We start from the raw sequence: 19,056 nt of genomic DNA on the forward strand, positions 1-19,056 counted from the left end.
TATTTGTTAGTGTTTTTAGAGTTGCAGCTGTTGTGAATCTTTCCAGTATAAAGTCAAATGCCCTGTTGGACCCAGGACCAACGGGGGGCCTAAAGCAGCTGCAATATTTGCTAATATCTCTTATATTAAAGCATACAACATACTGCATGCACTGTTTTTCACAAAAAAGTGAACACTTGTAACTCATAAGGACAATTAATGAAGAGCTGAAAGTATGAAAAACCATAATATTCGAAAAAAGAACCAACCAACCATACCAGCCAAAACTTTATTGCTCGATTCAATCCAAAAGATGCCACTTTGGTCCATTGTATTTAATAAAAAATGGCTAAACCTTTGGTCAACTAGGCAAACTCAGCAAGTCTACAGAGTGTGAAAACATACAATAAGTTAAAAAAATTACTTTTTGTGTAGAGAAAGCCATCCCACTGACTCTATCACTACAAAATGCAAATATAAAGAGAGCAATGCTTTCACACCATAAATATGCACGGAAGGTCAATACCTTCTTTCATCGTCCACTGTTAAAGTTCAAGATATGGATTGTCTAATTTTAGTTCAGCATTTTGTGGGGCTGCTTCGCTTTTATCTCGACCCCCCTGCTTCAGCTGTCGTCTTCAGAATGCAGCGCTGGATGTCTTCACCAGGGCCTCACTCACTTTTCAAGTCTTTCCTCAATCGGCTCATGAAAGAAGACTCCTGCCAAAAAAAGAGAGAAAAGACAAGAAAAGAGAGCTGAATTTAAAAGGTCAGGAACCTTTTGGCCTCAAGGACAAAAGTTTAAATTAAAACTGTTTTTTAAACACAAATTGTCAACTGCTGCGTTCAGATAGCGCTCAATAATCCAACACTGCAAAAGCCTCAAAGGTAGCTTGCAAAAGTCATCCTTCCTCTTGTTTTTGTTTTCATTTTGAAACATTACAACCGCAAACTGCACAATATTTCATTTAGAATTGCAAAGAGAGCTATTTTTAATGATTTAAACTTAATCTGAATAGTTTCAGATTATTCAGCCCCCCCTTGAGTCAACACGTTTTAGAGTTGTTTTTTTCTGCACTTATGGCTGCAGCTTTGTCGGGGTATTCCTCTACCAGCTTTGAACATCTTAAGATTTCTTTATGTATTGTTTTTATTTAATCCAATTCCTTCCTCCAAAACAGCTCTGGCTCAGTCAAGTTGGATGAAGGCGTACTCTATAACGGGCTAACTCTGACAAACCTGCCTTTACCTGCCGATAAAAGGCATCCCCACAACGCGATGCTGCCGGTACACTGCAAAAATACAACTATAAATAAATAAAAAAAATTTAAAATGAGTGTACTTGTCCTTGATTTGAGCAGGTAAATAAGATGATTTGCCAATAGAATAAGATTTTTCCACTTAAAATAGGAACAATTCATCTCCATCATCTTATTTCAAGGGCAGAATGTCTAATTATCTTATTTTAGGGGTAAAGATACTCATTCCATTCCATTGGCAGATAATCTTATTTACAGGCTCAAATTAAGGACAAACAGACTAACTTTAAGAACATTTTACTTGTTTTTAGATCCGTTTTTGCAATGTAAAATGTTTCACTGTGAGGATGGCTGGTTCAGGGTAATATGCATGGAAGAAAAAGGGTTGAGTAAATTTAGTTTTGATGTCATCTAAATACCTTCTTTCACATGATTATTGTGACCCCTGGCTTGTGGAAAACTGCAAGCAAAACCTGTTAGGTTTTTACATCAACAAGGTTGTTCCTTGTTGCCACTCTGCCCCCAAAGACCAGATTTGCGGAGCATATAAGTGTCCGTCGGTAATATCAATTATGTACTGCTTTGTGTTTCCCTGTAACATAATATCCAAATGAAACACATGGAAGTGTTTGGTTGTAATGTCAGAAAGTGTGGAAAAGTTTCAGGGTTATAAAGACTTTTGCAAGGCCATGTAGATGGATGATGTTTCAGAACCATGTTGATAGTAAGGAGTAACTTTGCATTTATTTTATTTTAGAAGAAGTGAAGTAGAGTAAAATAGACTTTGTGATTTCAGCTCCTGAACAGAAAACACATCTTATCAATGCAGGAAAAAATAAAGAGTGTTTTAAAATAAAAATGAAATGGCAACATTTTCACCAGTTTGTTTTCACCAGTGACAGAGTGAAATTTTAAATCTCATTTTCACTCAAAAATGTTTTGTTTCTGTCTTTCCTGGAAGCTCCTTAAAACTTTTTATGTTGGCTTTCCAACTGAACGCTTTAGATTTGCCAGGTAACTCAATTATATGGGATTATGAGAGCAAATGGATCTCTTAAAACTGGAAACTACGAATCCAACGTGGTGAAAGTGCTGCACATTCCTGATTATATATGTTTTCTGAGGAGGGTTTTGGACACAGAGCGCTCATAACACTCGCACTAAAAACACGCAAACACAACCAAAGGATTCAGTTGCTTTTACTTACACACTCCCCCACTGCAGACCTTACTTCTTCGCCCGGCCTAATGGCACATTTTCACTTTTTTTCTTCTGTGCCTCATTGAACAAAAGATATCTTCATGTTAGCAAGGGATGAGAGCGTGTGTTTGAGTCTTAGTCTGTTTTTGAGTGAACTCATCCTGGTTCAGAGCTCATGCAGCAGGAGGAAAACACACCTCCACATTATGGTTTCCCAATCCAATCCCCAAGCACTGATCTAATCCGTCAGCACATGCTAGTTTTGATTCGTCTTGATGTGTGCAGACTCAGATTTTTTCACAACTTTTTTTTTAATCCCCTCACGAAAAACGTATAAAATTGCTTGTTTTTGTGTGCACCTTGCATTATTACGTCGTTAAGATGTCGGCACTATACAATCTTCCAGAGTGGTGGGCATATTTCATTGTCAGAGTAAGCAATTACAATGCAACGTCTAAAGTGATTTCATGTCAATGAACTATGTGTCATAGATGGCTATAAACATGATTGAAAAAGGCCTCATAAAAGCTCATAAACTCTTATCCTATTCACAACCTTGATTAAAAAGTGTGTCCTCTGTGTTCTGTTTGTGTTTGGGCACTTTGGCCGAGGTGTGTGCAGACTACACAGGTGATTGTCGAGTCCACGACAGTGAGAGAGAACTGGATGCAAACAGCAATAAGTTTTGCTCCTTTTTACTTGTGTTACAACAGCAACAACTTGGCTGCCCTCAAGCAGCATAATCACAATTCTTACTGTTACGTAACTTGAAATGAAAACACAGTTTAGAGTATCATGCATTTCTGCAAATAGATGTCTCTGAATGTCTCACACTGCAACTTTAAATCAAGCATTTGTTACTTTGAAGAAAAGAAAAAAAAAAGGTCCTGTTTGCTTTCTGGCAGAGAATAATTTTAAAAGATGATTTGTGTCTTGGCTGGGGAATGTAACGGCTTAGTCTTGCCTGGCTGGAGGACAGGGGGAGTTGGATGGTTATGAGTGGTAATTTTTTTGTTACTCTAGTGAGCAAAGCGTTGTTCAGCCCCATTGTTTCCTGGACATCCAGGAATGTTTGAATAGTGCTGGTTTGGGTCAAATCTGGAAAAAAGCGTTTTAGTGTGACAGCAATAAGAACCCTCTGGCACTTTGGAGAAACTGTCAGTAGTACAACTTCCACAGATTGCTTGCCTTAAGAAGTTACATTTGATTCAATAAAGGATGTATAAAGCAGAGATATTTGGTGCAAATCATTTATATATGTATATATGGCTTCAACCGGATGTTTCAACATTTGTCTTTTAGTGGAAAATGTTTCCCTGTTCTCTGGAATTTCAACCTGAAAAAAGGTTCCCTATTTGACTTGCCTTTAGCCGATGTGAGGTCTCTCTGTTAATGTTCAATTTACAGGTTTGTTGATCTATTGCACTTATTAGTGGCAAAACCCCTTTTTTCTACAACAAATTGACATGTTCTCAATAAATAAACAGGTAAATAAACAGACAGGGAAGATCATTTTTACCTGTGACATTGAGTCTTCAAGCTGCTTCAGCTCCTCGTAGTGGTCTCGAGAGTCTCTCAAAGGCTGAACCATGATTTCTTCGATCTGAGGGAAAAGCTGACCAAAATACACACAAAGAGTGAACAACTATTGCTGGAAACAAAAGTGCTTCAATAGCCACCTATATCTCTAAAGGCATTGTTCAATACCTTCATGACTGTCTCAAACATGGGGATGAGGACAAATTTGATGAAGCCAATCTGAGCGGTGGGTTTGGTAACTTTGTCTCTATCCATGAAGGGAGCTACTGGAAGACCCTCAGACTTCTCCCGGTCACTCTTAAAAACAAAAGAGGCCATTGCATTAATATTTTCTCTGGTTTACAAACTTTTTTTCTGAAATATTAGCTCCTTCTGGGCAAAGGAAAATTCCAGTCACCTGCATGAAGTACTCTTCCAGTAAGCAGTCCACCCACGGCTCAGCCACCTCAGTTGGTCTCACTTCATTGGAAATATCGCAGCACTTGATCAACAGCTTCTTCAGCTAAAATAACAAACATAAACCTGTTCATCCTCAAATGTAATATGCCCAAGAGAGCTGTGGACAAAGAAGGTTATTATTTCTGTGAAAAGGATTTGTTTTGCTCATATTTCTAGCGTTCGTTTCTTATTTATCGGCGATGCAGGCTATACAACCTCTGTTCCGTGCAACAAAAAAGACCTGATCCATTTAGGGTAGCTCTATAGTAAAATAAACAGGTGGTGATTTTGTAAGGGAAAATGTTTACATACGCATGTTACATGCTCCTCGTTGTTAAAATCAAAGTTGTCCAGGTTCTGCTTGAAGCCATCAAGAATCTCTCCGTGCCTCGCCATGTCAGTGGCCAGAATAAGCGTGATAATTGCCTGAAAACATGAGAGGAAAGGGCAAATCTTTTTAGCACTTATCATGGCGACTGCTGACTGCACTTACACTTTGGCTGAAGAGTCCCTGCTCTATAAGGGTAAATGGATTGAGCCTTTGTGTCTTGTTCAGCAGTGATAGTAGGATGGAATAAGATATAGACAGTCGGATTGGGCTTCGTCTGCAGTAATGCCGGCGCTCCTCCAGCGAAGAAAGAGCTGAGCCAGAAAGCAAAGCTCTCACTTTACTGGTCCATCTATGTTCCCCTAGACGATTTGGGATACAAACGGCCCAAATGAGCTTCAGGGAGCTTAAAGTATAGCTGCTGCTTGTCCCCATTGAAAGGAGTAAATTGAGGTAGCTTGGGCATCAGGGTATCCCTTACAAGCCTCTCTTTGGAGGATTTCCAGGTAAATCCCACTGGGTTGAGACCACGGGGAAGACCCAGAACCTGCTGGAGGGACTATTTATTCTGTCTGACCTGGGGACGCCTTAGGATCCCCCAAAATGAACTGGAGGATGTTGCTGGGGAGGGGGATGTCTAGGGTTCCCTCCTGGACTGGTTGTCCCCACAACCCCATCTCAGATAAGCAGAAGACAATGGATGGATGGATGGATATACTATTGACATCTAACAAATAATCTAACCACATCAAAGAAGCAACATTTTGACAAAAGTTCTGTCACTCTCAGAACTTTTGGCCATGACCGTGTGTTACGTTCAACAAGTCAACCGGAAGTTCGAGTGACAAAGACAACTCAGAATGAAATGCTTTATCATGGTAAGGAATTGCATGAGTGGAAATATGTTTATTGTTATTAGACAAGAGAAGTAAAGAGTTTTAAAGTGATCAGTGGATTAAAAACACACATGCAACATGTAAACTCGTAGATTTGTTTTGACTTCAGCTTTTTTGTTGGCAAATGTGTGAGTTTCAGGGTTTGTCAGAAAACCCATCGACACGTCCCAAAAACACAAGTCCGTGGAAGTTTTTTTTTTTTTTTTTAATTATGAAATCAAGAATCATGAAATGTATTTATGACTCTGGATGAACATATAAGGGGAAATGTTAGCTGATTTAAGATAAAACTGAATCATATTCATCAGAAAGATTCATAGATATGTGGCAGCAGTGTAAACGATTGAAGAACAACTCAATACGATCGACATTCTTACCTGTCGGATCTTCTTGAATGCCTCAGGATCCACATTTGCGAAGATGTTGCACTCAGGAAGGGAAAGGATCTGAAAGGCCACAGCACAATGGTGGTTCTCCAGCGGGGAGATGTCGTTGTAACGCACTGCCAGCTCTGTGCGAGCATTGATTTGGTACCTGATGGATGGATGAGATTGTTAAATGCATTTGAGATGGTTGGATAGTCAGTTCTCATGAAGTTCCTCTGATAAGGCTCTCACCTGCGTGAAAGTCAGATCAAAACATATCACTGTGGTAATCTCAGTCAGCATGTTTTCATACCTGAACTCTCTCCAGGCTGAACTAGTTTCACAGCTCATCAACAACAGTGTTGTGCAGAGTATTTCAAAACATAGTGGGGGTCAGTGGGCATCTGCAGTGCTGCATCTGTCAACAGTGCTAGAGACAGAGGGGAGAGCCTTACGTGTTGTTGTAGCCAGGGTGGTCCAGGTCGTGACACACAGCAGCTGTCATTAAAATTCCCAAATCTGTGAGGGTTAGCTTCCCCTGCAGGAGAATGCAAAATGACAAAAAGCCTTTGACTGGAAATTCACTGGGAATATCTCGTTTAAACAATCTTAATTCTGACAGAAGATTTAGCAAAAAAAGATCAGGAGGCTTGTGTTGTGCTTTATTGGGTTGCAGTAGAAAGGATTTTGACAGCACAAAGCAGAGCGTGATTTTAAGCTGGAAGAAAAATAAAGCATGATTTTTTTTAAGTTTCTATAAATAAAGATAATAAATGTACTTAATACTTAGTAAAAACCACCTATCACTGCAGTCACAGCTGCAGTCTCTCTACCAGCTTTGCACATCCAGAGGCAAAACGTTTTGCCTGTTTTCTTTCGGGAAAACAGCTCAACCTCAGCCACATCATTCATTTTGTTGGTGCATAGCTAATATTGGTACCGCCGAGAGGGACAGATTTTACCTCCTGAGCTATGAATCTCTGCAGCTCCTCCAGAGGTACCACGGGCTTCTATAGACTGCTTCTCTGTTTAGCTCTTTACTGAGTTTAGCCAAACAGTAAGGAAGCTCTTGTCCACTTTCTGTCTTAAGGGCAGATTTTCTGTATAAGAAAATTTCTTATTCAGATTTGCTGATTTAAAGGGGGTCATGACAACAAATTTAATTTTTACGACTCTGACTGTGGTGGAAAGTGGTGGAGTCATGGTTGTGAAGTCATCTTAGTAGAGCTGCATGTCATTACCGCAACTGAGGAGTGACATTTGGCCTGACAAACAACAAGCCGAGGTTATTCTTTTATGTATTCTTAGGAAAATTAACATTTGTAAGAATATTAACTACATGAAATGTTTTATATAGTGATGTCATGGCACCATTAAGTGTATCAGATAAAAAGCAAGTGGATATATATGCACTCCATCCTTTTTGGATTTTTATTTCTAAAATAAATGTGAAAACGTTTTCCTACTACTTTAAGGTTATACAGGACTTTGAGTTGATCTGTCATATAAAATCCCAATAAAGCACAGGGAAGTTTGTGATTGTAACATAAAATTTTTTTTGATAAAATTCAAGACACATGAGTAACTTTGCAAGGTCTGAAAAAAAAAAACAGACACAGATCATACCTGCAGGTTGCAGAGGTGAATCATGCCATACATCATCTGACTAACACAGAAGCAGTGACGGAAGTTGTGGAAGGGGTTGTTGCGATAATTTTCCTGAATTGCCAGCTAAGAGCCAAATAAATACACTTTCAGTTTACGTATCGCAGAATGTTAAACCAACCAGTGTTTCTAACCACTGACACGTTTGTCTGGTATATTTACCAGCCAGCGCTTCAGTGTGATGGGATTCATGTTAAATTCCTTCACTAGTCCCAAGTCATGGTACATGAACTCCAGACAACTCAGCATCTGTTGTCACAAACAGAGTGGAAAAAATAAGGCAAGGCAAGGCAAGGCAAATTTATTTATATAGCACAATTCAGTACAAGACAATACAAAGTGCTTTACATGATTAAGATATACCAAAATAATAAAATGTAGATAGAAAATAGAATAAAAGCAAGTAGGGATAGAATGTAGTAACAAAAAAGAACATTAAAAACAGTAAAACTGTTTAACTAGAACAGTCAAAGGCAATTTTAAACAGATGTGTTTTTAATCTTGATTTAAAAGAACTCAGGCTTTCCGCACTTTTACAGTTTTCTGGAAGTTTGTTCCAGATAAACGGGGCACAGGAACTAAATGCTGCTTCTCCATGTTTAGTTCTGGTTCTAGGTATGTGGAGTAGGCTGGAGCCAGAAGACCTTAGTGGTCTGGAGGGTTGATACACTGATAACAAGTCTGTGATGTATTTAGGTGCTAAGCCATTTAAGGATTTATAGACTAACAGAAGTATTTTAAAGTCTATTCTCTGAGATACAGGGAGCCAGTGTAAGGACTTTAGAACTGGGGTTATGTGCTCTACTTTCTTAGTCTTAGTGAGGACGCGGGCTATGGAGGACCAAGTCTTCCAGATCTAAAAATAAATACAGAAATAAATAAATGCTCAATAAATAAATAAGCATACAATTAATTGCCACCAAATTAATAAATGTAGGTAGAAATTAAATTATACAGTGAGACATAAATGTATATATCTCTTTTAATTAGCTTATTCTTTTATTCGCCTTTGTAATAATTACCTTATTTATTTATTGTGCGTTATAATCTTCAACTTTATTTATTAATTACTTATATTTTTTAAGTATTTATTTTTGTGCATGTTATAATATTTTTGTCTGTTTTATTCTTCCTTTGTATTTTTTTACCCTATATATTTCTGTGATGCTATTTATTTCTGCCTGTCGCTTTTACATTTCTGCCTGTCCTTTTTACATTTCTGTATGCATTTCTGCCTCATTATGCAAATGAGGAGGGGTGTGTCTTAAGGGCTCAACTTCTTCCCATTGGTTGGTTAGCATTTTACTGCGTCGGTCAAATCTACATGGCTTTTCCCCGCACTAAAGCTTAAGTAATGTCAAACTCAGCAGTCAGACGTTCAGTGTCCGACCTCTTAAGGAAAGCTGCTAATAGACTGGAAGAATTAGAACGCTGTACATTTGGGATTTGAATGTTTTTCTGAGGTTTCAGATTCGGCTTTTCCAGATCAATAACTCATCGGCGGATGATTTCTTCTACAAAACAGACACCCCTCTGCAACCACAGCAAGGCAGACACTGAGCTACAACCATAGTTTCCTCAAAACGAGTCTCCCATCGCGCTGGGTGAATTACATTGGACCCTATGCAGAGCTCGCTTGATAAGAAAATGCTGTAGTTGATTATAAAAGGCACAATATGATTATCAGATTCACATCCAGGCAATAAAAAGCACTACATATTATCATTATTCTATCCATGTTGGTCTAATTTGTGAAGGAGGCGGAGTTTCATCAAGCCGATCCAACATTTCCCCCTCAGCTGCAACACTTGGGGTTCACGCTGCGTCTTTAAGCATGATCCAGCACCGCAGTGAAGTTGGTTTGAATTTGGATATTGGACATTACAGCTCCGCGCAGTCAGCGGGATCTAGCTCATGGTTAATCCGGTTGAGGGACTCCGATTTCGGCCAGCGTCTCTCAGCTGCTCCCTCCTCCCACACGCGGTGGTGCATTTAGGGACCGTCAAAAAACTTTTGAACCAAGCTCTCTTGAGAAATAAAAATCAATAAATGTATTATCTTGTGACCAGCTAAGATAAAGTAATATAAATTGATGCCAATAGATAAAAATCTGTAAGGCACACTTGTTTTTATTAATTTTTAAGCTATTTTCAATTTTCAAGACAAAAATTTGGACTTTTCTTCAATAGCTTCCAGGTCATGTGACCCACTCACTCAAATTCTTTGTGAAATTGTTCTACAACTTCAGCCAACTATTGTCTTTGAATACATCTTAAAAATTGAAAATAGCTTAAAATGGAATAAAAACAAGGGTGCCGTACAGATGTTATTTAGTGGCATGATTTTATATTAGTTTTGTCATAGGTGGTCACAAAATACGGAATTTATTGATTTTTGTTTCTCAAGAGTGCTTGATTCAAATGTTTTTTGACGGTCCCTAAATGCACCACCGCGTGTGGGAGGAGGGAGCAGCTGAGAGACGCTGGCCGAAATCGGAGCCCCTCAACCGGATCAACCATGAGCTAGATCCTGTTGACTCCGTGGAGTCAACGGGACTTTTATAATCAACTACAGTATTTTCTTATCAAGCGAGCTCTGCATAGGGTCCAATGTAATTCACCCAGCGCGATGGGAGACTCGTTTTGAGGAAACTATGGTTGTAGCTCAGTGTCTGCCTTGCTGTGGTTGCAGAGAGGTGTCTGTTTTGTAGAAGAAATCATCCGCCGATGAGTTACTGATCTGGAAAAACCGAATCTGAAACCACAGAAAAACATTCAGATCCCAAATGTACAGCGTTCTAATTCTTCCAGTCTATTAGCAGCTTTCCTTAAGAGGTCGGACACTGAACGTCTGACTGCTGAGTTTGACATTACTTAAGCTTTAGTGCGGGGAAAAGCCATGTAGATTTGACCGACGCAGTAAAATGCTAACCAACCAATGGGAAGAAGTTGAGCCCTTAAGACACACCCCTCCTCATTTGCATAATGAGGCAGAAATGCATACAGAAATGTAAAAAGGACAGGCAGAAATGTAAAAACGACAGGCAGAAATAAATAGCATCACAGAAATATATAGGGTAAAAAAATACAAAGGAAGAATAAAACAGACAAAAATATTATAACATGCACAAAAATAAATACTTAAAAAATATAAGTAATTAATAAATAAAGTTGAAGATTATAACGCACAATAAATAAATAAGGTAATTATTACAAAGGCGAATAAAAGAATAAGCTAATTAAAAGAGATATATACATTTATGTCTCACTGTATAATTTAATTTCTACCTACATTTATTAATTTGGTGGCAATTAATTGTATGCTTATTTATTTATTGAGCATTTATTTATTTCTGTATTTATTTTTAGATATGGAAGACTTGGTCCTCCATAGCGGGCAGCGTCCTCACTAAGACTAAGAAATAAATAAAAAATCAGCAACTAGGTTTATTTTTTTAACTGGTAACACAAAACTGTAAAGATGGAGATCAACAGACCTCATTGTGCTCCCAGTGCCAAACATCAAACGTTGGCTTCTTCAGTGCATCGATGGTCTCCTGAGATAGCGTGTACTGAATGCGGCAGATGAACAAAGACGGTCAGAAAATCCACGCAGCTTTTGCAGCCTTGACTGGATGTAATGCAGAGGAAGTACCTTTGGGTATGTGGGGACATCTCGTCTGGGCGTGACCTTCTTCCCATCATCTGAGAAGTTGTATTTGCATGAACAGTTTATCCTAAGATCAGAAGTAGACCCAACAGATTAATCTTTTCCTGTTTTTTTTTCATCGCATTTATTATGTGCGGTGTTTTGTTTGAAATCACCTGCTTCCAGATGTTGAAGTCACTTCGTCTCGAAGTTTCCTCAGATCATTTTTACACTTTTCTATTTCGACTACTTTCAAGCCTTCCACTGAAACATGACAGGCAATACGTTAAAGTTTTGCAGATGCTTTTTTTTTTTGTTGGTAAAAACTCCCTTTCCAAAAAAGGTTAAAAAACCAAAACAACTGAACTTCAGTTCTTGCATTTTTCTCTCTTCCTCCAAAGAGCGTTTTCAGTTCAAAGCTAGTCGGGGAGCAGTTTTAAGCTTTTAAGCTGTAGGGAGCTTGGGACTGCTCCCCACTAGGTTTGAATTGAAAACACTCTTCAGATGAAGAGCCAAAAATACAAGAACCAAAGTCCAGCTGTTTTGTTTGTGTAACCTTTTATGTTTTGGCCATGTCCTGGATGACCGAGGCTCTTCACCAGCAAACTCACTTTCCACTCTCTTCTCCAACGCTGCCAGCCTGTTGTTGACCTCGGTCTTCAGCTCATTGATGCGAAAGGCTCTGTGACGCAGTTAAGAACAAATGAGAAATCAGCTTTGTTTGTAGGTGACTCAGTTCACTTGTCGGGGCAGGGATGTGGGCTGTGGTGGAAATGCTTGGGTTTCATGAACATTACAGAGGTATGTTTAAAGATGGGGACGGCAAAGCTTCAGACATAACAACAGATGAAGGTGTTACCTGGTGAACTGCTCAGCCACGTGAGACAGCACACTCTGAAACATGTCCTCTCTCTCTGCTGGCATAAAAAAATGGTGAGTCATTAAACACCCATTGCATTCCCATACAACTGATTTTAAAGACTTTACCTTCTGGCTGACCGGTAGACAGCGGGACGACTTTGTACAGAAAGCTGTTAAGAAACCAGATGTGTACATTTTAGTCACATTTGCGTGAACTATCACGTGGAAGATCATGTCAGAGCTCCTGAAAGTGTAACTTTATCTTAAGAAAATGTCATGGGAAGAAATCTGAGCGGAGCATGAATATTTCTGCAGCATTTCTTGTACGTTACGTTGGAGAGTTGGTGGGCATCGTGGCGTCAATGGAGATCATGGCACCTTCTGGATTTATCACCTTGATGGGGGCGTTCCTGTACAAAGAGAATAAGATTGTCTCATGGTGGAACAATATATGCCTTTTTGTTTTGAATTTTGTCACATTTAAACTCCACAGTTAAGTAAAAATCGAATTATGCCAGAGGGTATTTTTATTCAACCCCATTTAATCAGATGCCCCTAAATAAAAGCCACTGTAGTAAACGGCACTACAAGCTTAAAAGCTTCAAAGATCTCCCGGAGCACTGTTCAGCCCATCTGTGTAAACATACCAATACATGAGAATATTGGCAACTCGGGAGGACCTGCAGACGTCCACAGCTCAGGTAGAAAGACTTTTGACTGAACAACTAATATTTATATGCAAAACATTATAGAAAACTACACATTCTCTTTCTTCTACGTCCCAATTACACTGCAAAAAGGGAACTCAAAGTAAGTAAAATTTTCTTGAAATTAGTAAATTTTTCCTACATTTGAGCAGCTAAATAAGACTATTTGCCAATGGAATGAGTATTTTTACCCCTAAAATAAGATAATTAGATATCCTGCACTTGAAATAAGATGATGGAGATGAATTGTTCTTATTTTAAGTGCATAAATCTTACTTCATTGGCGAATAGTTTTATTTAGCTGCTCAAATCAAGGAAAAATATACAAATTTAAAGAAAATTTTACTTACTTTGAGTTCCCTTTTTGCAGTGTATGTACTGCTTTGTGTATCTTGAAATCCCAAAAAAGTTTGTGGCTATAACATGACAAAATCTGAGAATGTTTAAAGGGTGTGAAAACTTATGTAAGTGAGAATACACTCTGCCACGGGGAAGAAAGACAAAAAAGAAAAATAAATCTAAACAACAACATCGACATCAGCAAGATTTACTCTAGAAACAGTGACAAAGAGCTCAAAGAGAAACTCAAATTTATCATTAATCATCTTGAGTTTTGATATGTATATGATGCCAACATTGTGGAGCCAAACGGAATAGAATAAAATAGAATATTCTTTTTATTCGTCCCACAGTGGGGAAGGTTTAATGCTACATGTATTTAATATATTTATGTGATATCTCCTTATATTGCATTACAAAACCAAGCCAAACAACAGACCTGGGAAGGTTGGATGAGGAACACAGAAGTTCCTTGATGTCGCCTGGATTACAGTGCCGACTGAAAACCACCTGAAATACAATAATTCATCAAAGTCAGATCCAAGGTTAGCTACACCAGCAACCAGGATGTATGACAACGGATATCTGCAAAATAAGTTAGCAGTAATAAAGAGCATTTCATAAATTTCTTGTGTTTACAAATCTTACACAGTGAAATGAGGGTTGGACTGTCTCATCTTAAATAAGGCAAAGTTAGAGGCTGCATTGCTTCATGGGAATAATTTGGAAGAAAACAACAGCTGGAGTGAGAGATTTCCTGGAGCTCTCAAAGATGTCACTCACGTGCAAACAAATCAGTCGAGTTTACAAGAGTAAGTCAGCACTTGCAGTCTGTGTAATTGAAGGAATGAGCAATGATTTACAGCAAGGACCCAGCCAGAACACAAACTGCAGTTTTCATGGGAGCAGGGGCTTTAGCCCAAACTGTAAAACAAACAAAATATACATCGCTGTCCAAACGATGGGCTTGGAGCTCCTGTAGAGACGTGTGTCTGGGCCAGATTTCTCCTTAAAAAGCGTTTTACATCCCTAAATGAGCAAAGTTTCTGCTTCTTATTTCAGAATGTTTGGAACCTAGATGGACAAAAGGAGCATTGTTGCACATCCTAACGCCCAACAGCTGTTAGACTTTATAACCATCACTGCTCCCAAAAACTCAACAACTCGAGTCTTCATTCTTGTAACAGTAAATAGTCTGTCGCTGTTTTGTGTTTGCACAAATAGACATGCATGCTTTGTGCATTTCCAACCTTCTTAGTTAAACAGTTCTTTAATCCGAGTATGCTACTTTTAATAACTGTACAGAATGTTTTTCTTATGATGAATATTTCCCCTGTGTACTCTTGCATTAATATATATATATATATATATATATATATATATATATATCTTTGTTTGTATCAGAATGCTCCTTTGCCTTTCATTTTGCTGCTGGTACACCTAAATTTCTCGACTGAGGAACAATAAAGGTAATTTCTATTTCAATCTATTTTATTCTATACATGAAATCTGAGCTTGACTTTATTTGTTGAACTGTTCATATTGTAGGGTCTCTTAAATTGCTAAGCTGTTACTCTGTTGTCATTATGGAGAAAGTGGAAAGGGGTTTTACTTAAGTATTTTTCGAGCTCTATATCATAATAATTAACAATAACATAATTATTTTTATATATAAATGTTTCCTGGTGAATATGACGTATGAAGAGGCTGGTTGCATGTTTAACACGTGTGTTGTCGGCAGCACCTATGATTAGACGCTTCACCGTCTAATTTTAGATCCTTGTTACGGTACTTGAATCCTCTCCGGGAATAGCTGCTGTGTGGCAGGTGACTTATTGACGGGGTTTTTGGTTTACCGCTGTTTATTGTGGTTTATTTTACAGCTGAAACCCGAAAGATTGGTAGTCATTCACATTCTTGACAATAAATTCATTGGATTTGAGAGAAATAACTGATCTTTAAAAAAATCCTACAAAAACAAGTCAAAGAGAGACAACAAACCCAGAAAAACTTGTAATATATATATATATTATATAACTCTGTTGGAAAGCAATTGTGTTTAATATTTGCTGCTGTTTCTCTCAAAGTCCATGCTCATGTTATATTTGCATCAACAGAATAATTAATACTAAATACTAACACATGAACATACATATACAGTTGCATTTTATTCACACATGAAAATATCCTATAATATATATATATTTTCAAAATCTTCATTTTCAGTTGTATATAATTATTCAATCTTGTTTATACTGTATGAATTGCATATTTTCTTTAACTCTTATTATTTTCAGTCTTTTTCTAATGGAATTTGCTGTTACAGCTTTTTGCCTCCATCATAGTCTTTTTGGCACATGTTATTGTGCTAAATAAACAAAATATTAAATTCATACACAAGCTTGAGAACTGCAAAGTATTTGAGACTGAATATCAAAGATGACTTTGTTTCAGTAAATAAATAATTTGATCCTCAAAGTGGCTAAGTATGTAACACCCAAAACCCATAAAAAAAGAGCTGCATGTTGGCTTATTTTTTTATGCTGTGACTAACACACTCATTCGTGTTTAATCCATTTTTAGTTGTTGTGGCGCAAATTTAAACCAGTTATTTGGACATATCATACATGTTAAAGTTTGACCCAATTTAATAAATAAAACCTATCAAGCTCATTACTACAAACTTTATTGAAACATTTGGAATCAGTCTTACCTTTTGCACCTTCCCATCAACATCCAGGTAAATGTTTCTGGGAGGGAAAGACGAGGAACTGGAGCCCATGGTGCTAGACACCTAAAGAGGTTCTGCTTTGGAGACCCAACAATGTGCCAACAAACCGATTCTACTTCTCAGGATCTGCTGCAAATAAGGCGATATTATGGTATGCTTAGCACATTTATGCAGACAATCAGACACTCTGATCTGACAAAAGTAACAGGTTATGGCAACAGACACTATGTTAAAAGTTTCTGATAATAACTTAAAATTAGGTAAAATGCTCAAAAAACCTTTAAATGTAAAGCACTTCTTTTTGCATGTCATAAACCAATAAGACAAATTAGACAGGTTATAGCAACAGACACTATGCTAACTGTTTATGATAATAACTTAAAATTAGGGAAAAATGCTCCTAAAACCTTTAAATGTAAAGCACTCCTATTTTGCATGCAATAAATCAATTAGAAAAACAAAACAAATGGATGATATCCTGTAAAGTATCAGTGCATGTGTTGAACTCACAGCGTCAGTGATGCTGCTTCCTCCCGTGGAGACTGGAAATAAGGTCCCAGGTGCAGACGATCCGGCTTACTCACGTCTCACATGAAGGCACGTTCAGACACAAACAACCACACGCAAACTGGAAGCGGTGAAGAGGAGAGGAAGGCTGTGAGTGATGAGGCTGATGATGCTGTACAGGTGAGAGCAATGGAGTACTGCGTGTAAGTGGCACTTGTTGCCATGGGACCGTTACTATGGAGAATAAAGAGACGATCATCAGTTCTGAAGGGGTGAGGGGATATTACGTGAATGGGCTTAAAAGCTCTGCATTGTCTGAATTAAGGCAAAGGCTTAAGTATTACAAGGATTTTAGAAGGGAAGAAACATACTATATAGCAAATGCAAAAATATGTATACCTCTTTCGAACATTTCTCCCTGTTACAGTATTAGAATATGCTTAAAAATCAAAATATTTCAACACATTTTTCTTTGCAAAATAGCTCCAGCTCAGTCAGATTTTATGGATAGTGTCTTTGTGGAAAAAAGCATCCCTCGCGCCCTGATGCAGCCACAGCCGTCTCACATTTGGAGACGAATGTTCAGCTTTTCCACACGCAGTATTTGTTTTTCGGCAGACCAAAGTGAGCAACTCCTCCCACGTGTTCGCTGCGTTCCCTTACATGGCGTGTAGGCAAACTATAATCAGATGTTCATGTGGCTTCTTCTTCCTCTTCCATAAAAAAAAAAAATGATTTGTGGAGTGCAAGACAAGCAAAACGAATGACTGTGGTAGGAAACGAACAATGACACAGGACTATTCTCATCCTGGACATGGTCTGTTTGAGTTGCAGCCATCAGGAAGGCTTTACAGATCCATCCAGATACGCACCTCCGGCTTTATACCCCAGTGCCAAAAACCTTAAACCAACAATAATATGGCTGCTATCAGGCATACCTAAAATGGCAAGCTGCACCTTATGTTCTACTTGTTAAAAAAACAAAACATATTTTTTTTTTTTTTTTTTTACAACAGGATAAGCTTTGCAATTTGTTGTGCAGATAAGGCTTTGAATTTGAATTGAATTTAAATAGTAGTCGTCCTTTTGGGTGATTGAGCCACCCAGGCCGTGAATCTCTGCAGCTCTCTGAGCTCAACCAACCTGCAGAGGAAGTTAATTTCAACCGCTTGAAATCTGGATCTTTTCTTTTGTTCATGATCCATCTGCCATAATTGTAGGTAGTGGCCACAACACTGACAGAGCACTGAATTAACAGCTTCCCATGTCCATAACTAATAAAGTACACCCCAAAAACCTACACTACATACATAAAACACTGAAAGGAGAAAATACTTTCTTTTAGACATCATTTTGTAAGTTTGGGAACAGTTAAACTTCAGCTGAGATGTGTCCAAGTTCAGTTTGGGGAATTTAAAAACTGTAATTTAAATAACAACAGAAAAAAAGTATCAATGTGTTTTTTTTTGTCAGTGACTGATGCAAACATCCTCCTTTGTTCTGCCCATCTTTTTACCTTTAAAAATACAATTTAAAAGGAGACATTCTATTCAGACAAGGGACAACTATGAAAATCAAACTGCGACCGTTCAACGCAAACTGCCCTGCCGTACTGCTACAAACTCAACTATTTGAGATGTAATGAAATAATATGTTCGCCATCAATTTTGTTATTGCAAACATTAGTTGCTTACTAAGGAAATGTTTGGTTTTGTATGGTAATGAAAGTTAAAATATTTGTGTGGGAGAAGACAATCTGGACAGCCAAAGAAAAAGGAGGGGGGTTTAAGGGGGGAAAAAATAAGTAAGATATTAATTACTTCAACAAATGGCCTTTAAATTATTAGGGTCTTGTCAGATAAAATAATAAAAGTCAATTTTTTTTTTAAAAGGATTGATTACATACTTTTGCTTTGCTCCCTTTTACCCTTTGTCCAGAGGAAATAAACAAAATTTTAAATAAAAATGTTTCAATGAGGAAATGTTCAGCTGAGTATTTGCCAATTATCTGACTGGTGTTAACAAGGACATCTGCAGCAGGGCTCAAACAGGTAGCAGGAGGTGTTTAATTGGGACTGGAGAGCGAACATCACCTCCTGTCAACTCAGAGGACACATTCTCTCCACACACATGCAGACACACAAACACACACACATCCTTTTTGTACTCTGAAGTGATGCAGCTCTCCAGAGTCTAATTACTCCCCTTTCCCCGCTCTCCTTCCACACCGGAGGAAGCGTGGAACATGACAGGACAGACTGTGGCACCAGCGTTCAATAAGTGAGCTCACTAGAGATTAAAAGCAACTTTCCAAAGCCCGGCAAGACTGACCCGCTTCTATCATCTGACGACATCTTATGTTGCACAAGCGATTATGCGCACGTTTCTGTGTATTCTTGCCGTCATGTGAGGACACTGCATGTGTATTCATGAGCCTGAGCATCGGTGGATAAATGGTGCTTCCATTAGAACAAAGACAGCAATGAGCAGATCAAACCAGGCGGATCTGATTAGGTTATGCAACTGTGGGATTCACACCTTCAGCGAGGGAAGATCCATTTCAGGATAAAAGCAATCGATAAAATCAGGAGGAT

At 38.3% G+C, this 19,056-nt stretch overlaps 1 protein-coding gene across 1 annotated transcript; it reads right to left on the minus strand.

The window, feature by feature from the left end:
* Positions 1-605: 605 nt before the first annotated feature.
* LOC118556586 (high affinity cGMP-specific 3',5'-cyclic phosphodiesterase 9A-like) lies at positions 606-16,608 on the minus strand. The gene is made up of 19 exons (XM_036150224.1): positions 16,466-16,608; positions 15,938-16,084; positions 13,664-13,734; positions 12,511-12,588; positions 12,305-12,348; positions 12,177-12,231; positions 11,929-11,999; positions 11,494-11,581; positions 11,324-11,405; positions 11,166-11,240; positions 7,832-7,918; positions 7,631-7,735; positions 6,460-6,542; positions 6,017-6,173; positions 4,728-4,841; positions 4,375-4,479; positions 4,146-4,274; positions 3,958-4,053; positions 606-699 (listed from the first exon to the last, which is right to left on the minus strand). The coding sequence occupies exons 2-19, from the start codon at positions 16,004-16,006 to the stop codon at positions 652-654; spliced, it is 1,557 nt and encodes a 518-aa protein (XP_036006117.1). The 5' UTR covers positions 16,007-16,084; positions 16,466-16,608; the 3' UTR covers positions 606-651.
* Positions 16,609-19,056: the final 2,448 nt, after the last annotated feature.

The sequence above is a fragment of the Fundulus heteroclitus genome, chromosome 18, assembly GCF_011125445.2.
Source record: "Fundulus heteroclitus isolate FHET01 chromosome 18, MU-UCD_Fhet_4.1, whole genome shotgun sequence".
NCBI lineage: Eukaryota > Metazoa > Chordata > Actinopteri > Cyprinodontiformes > Fundulidae > Fundulus > Fundulus heteroclitus.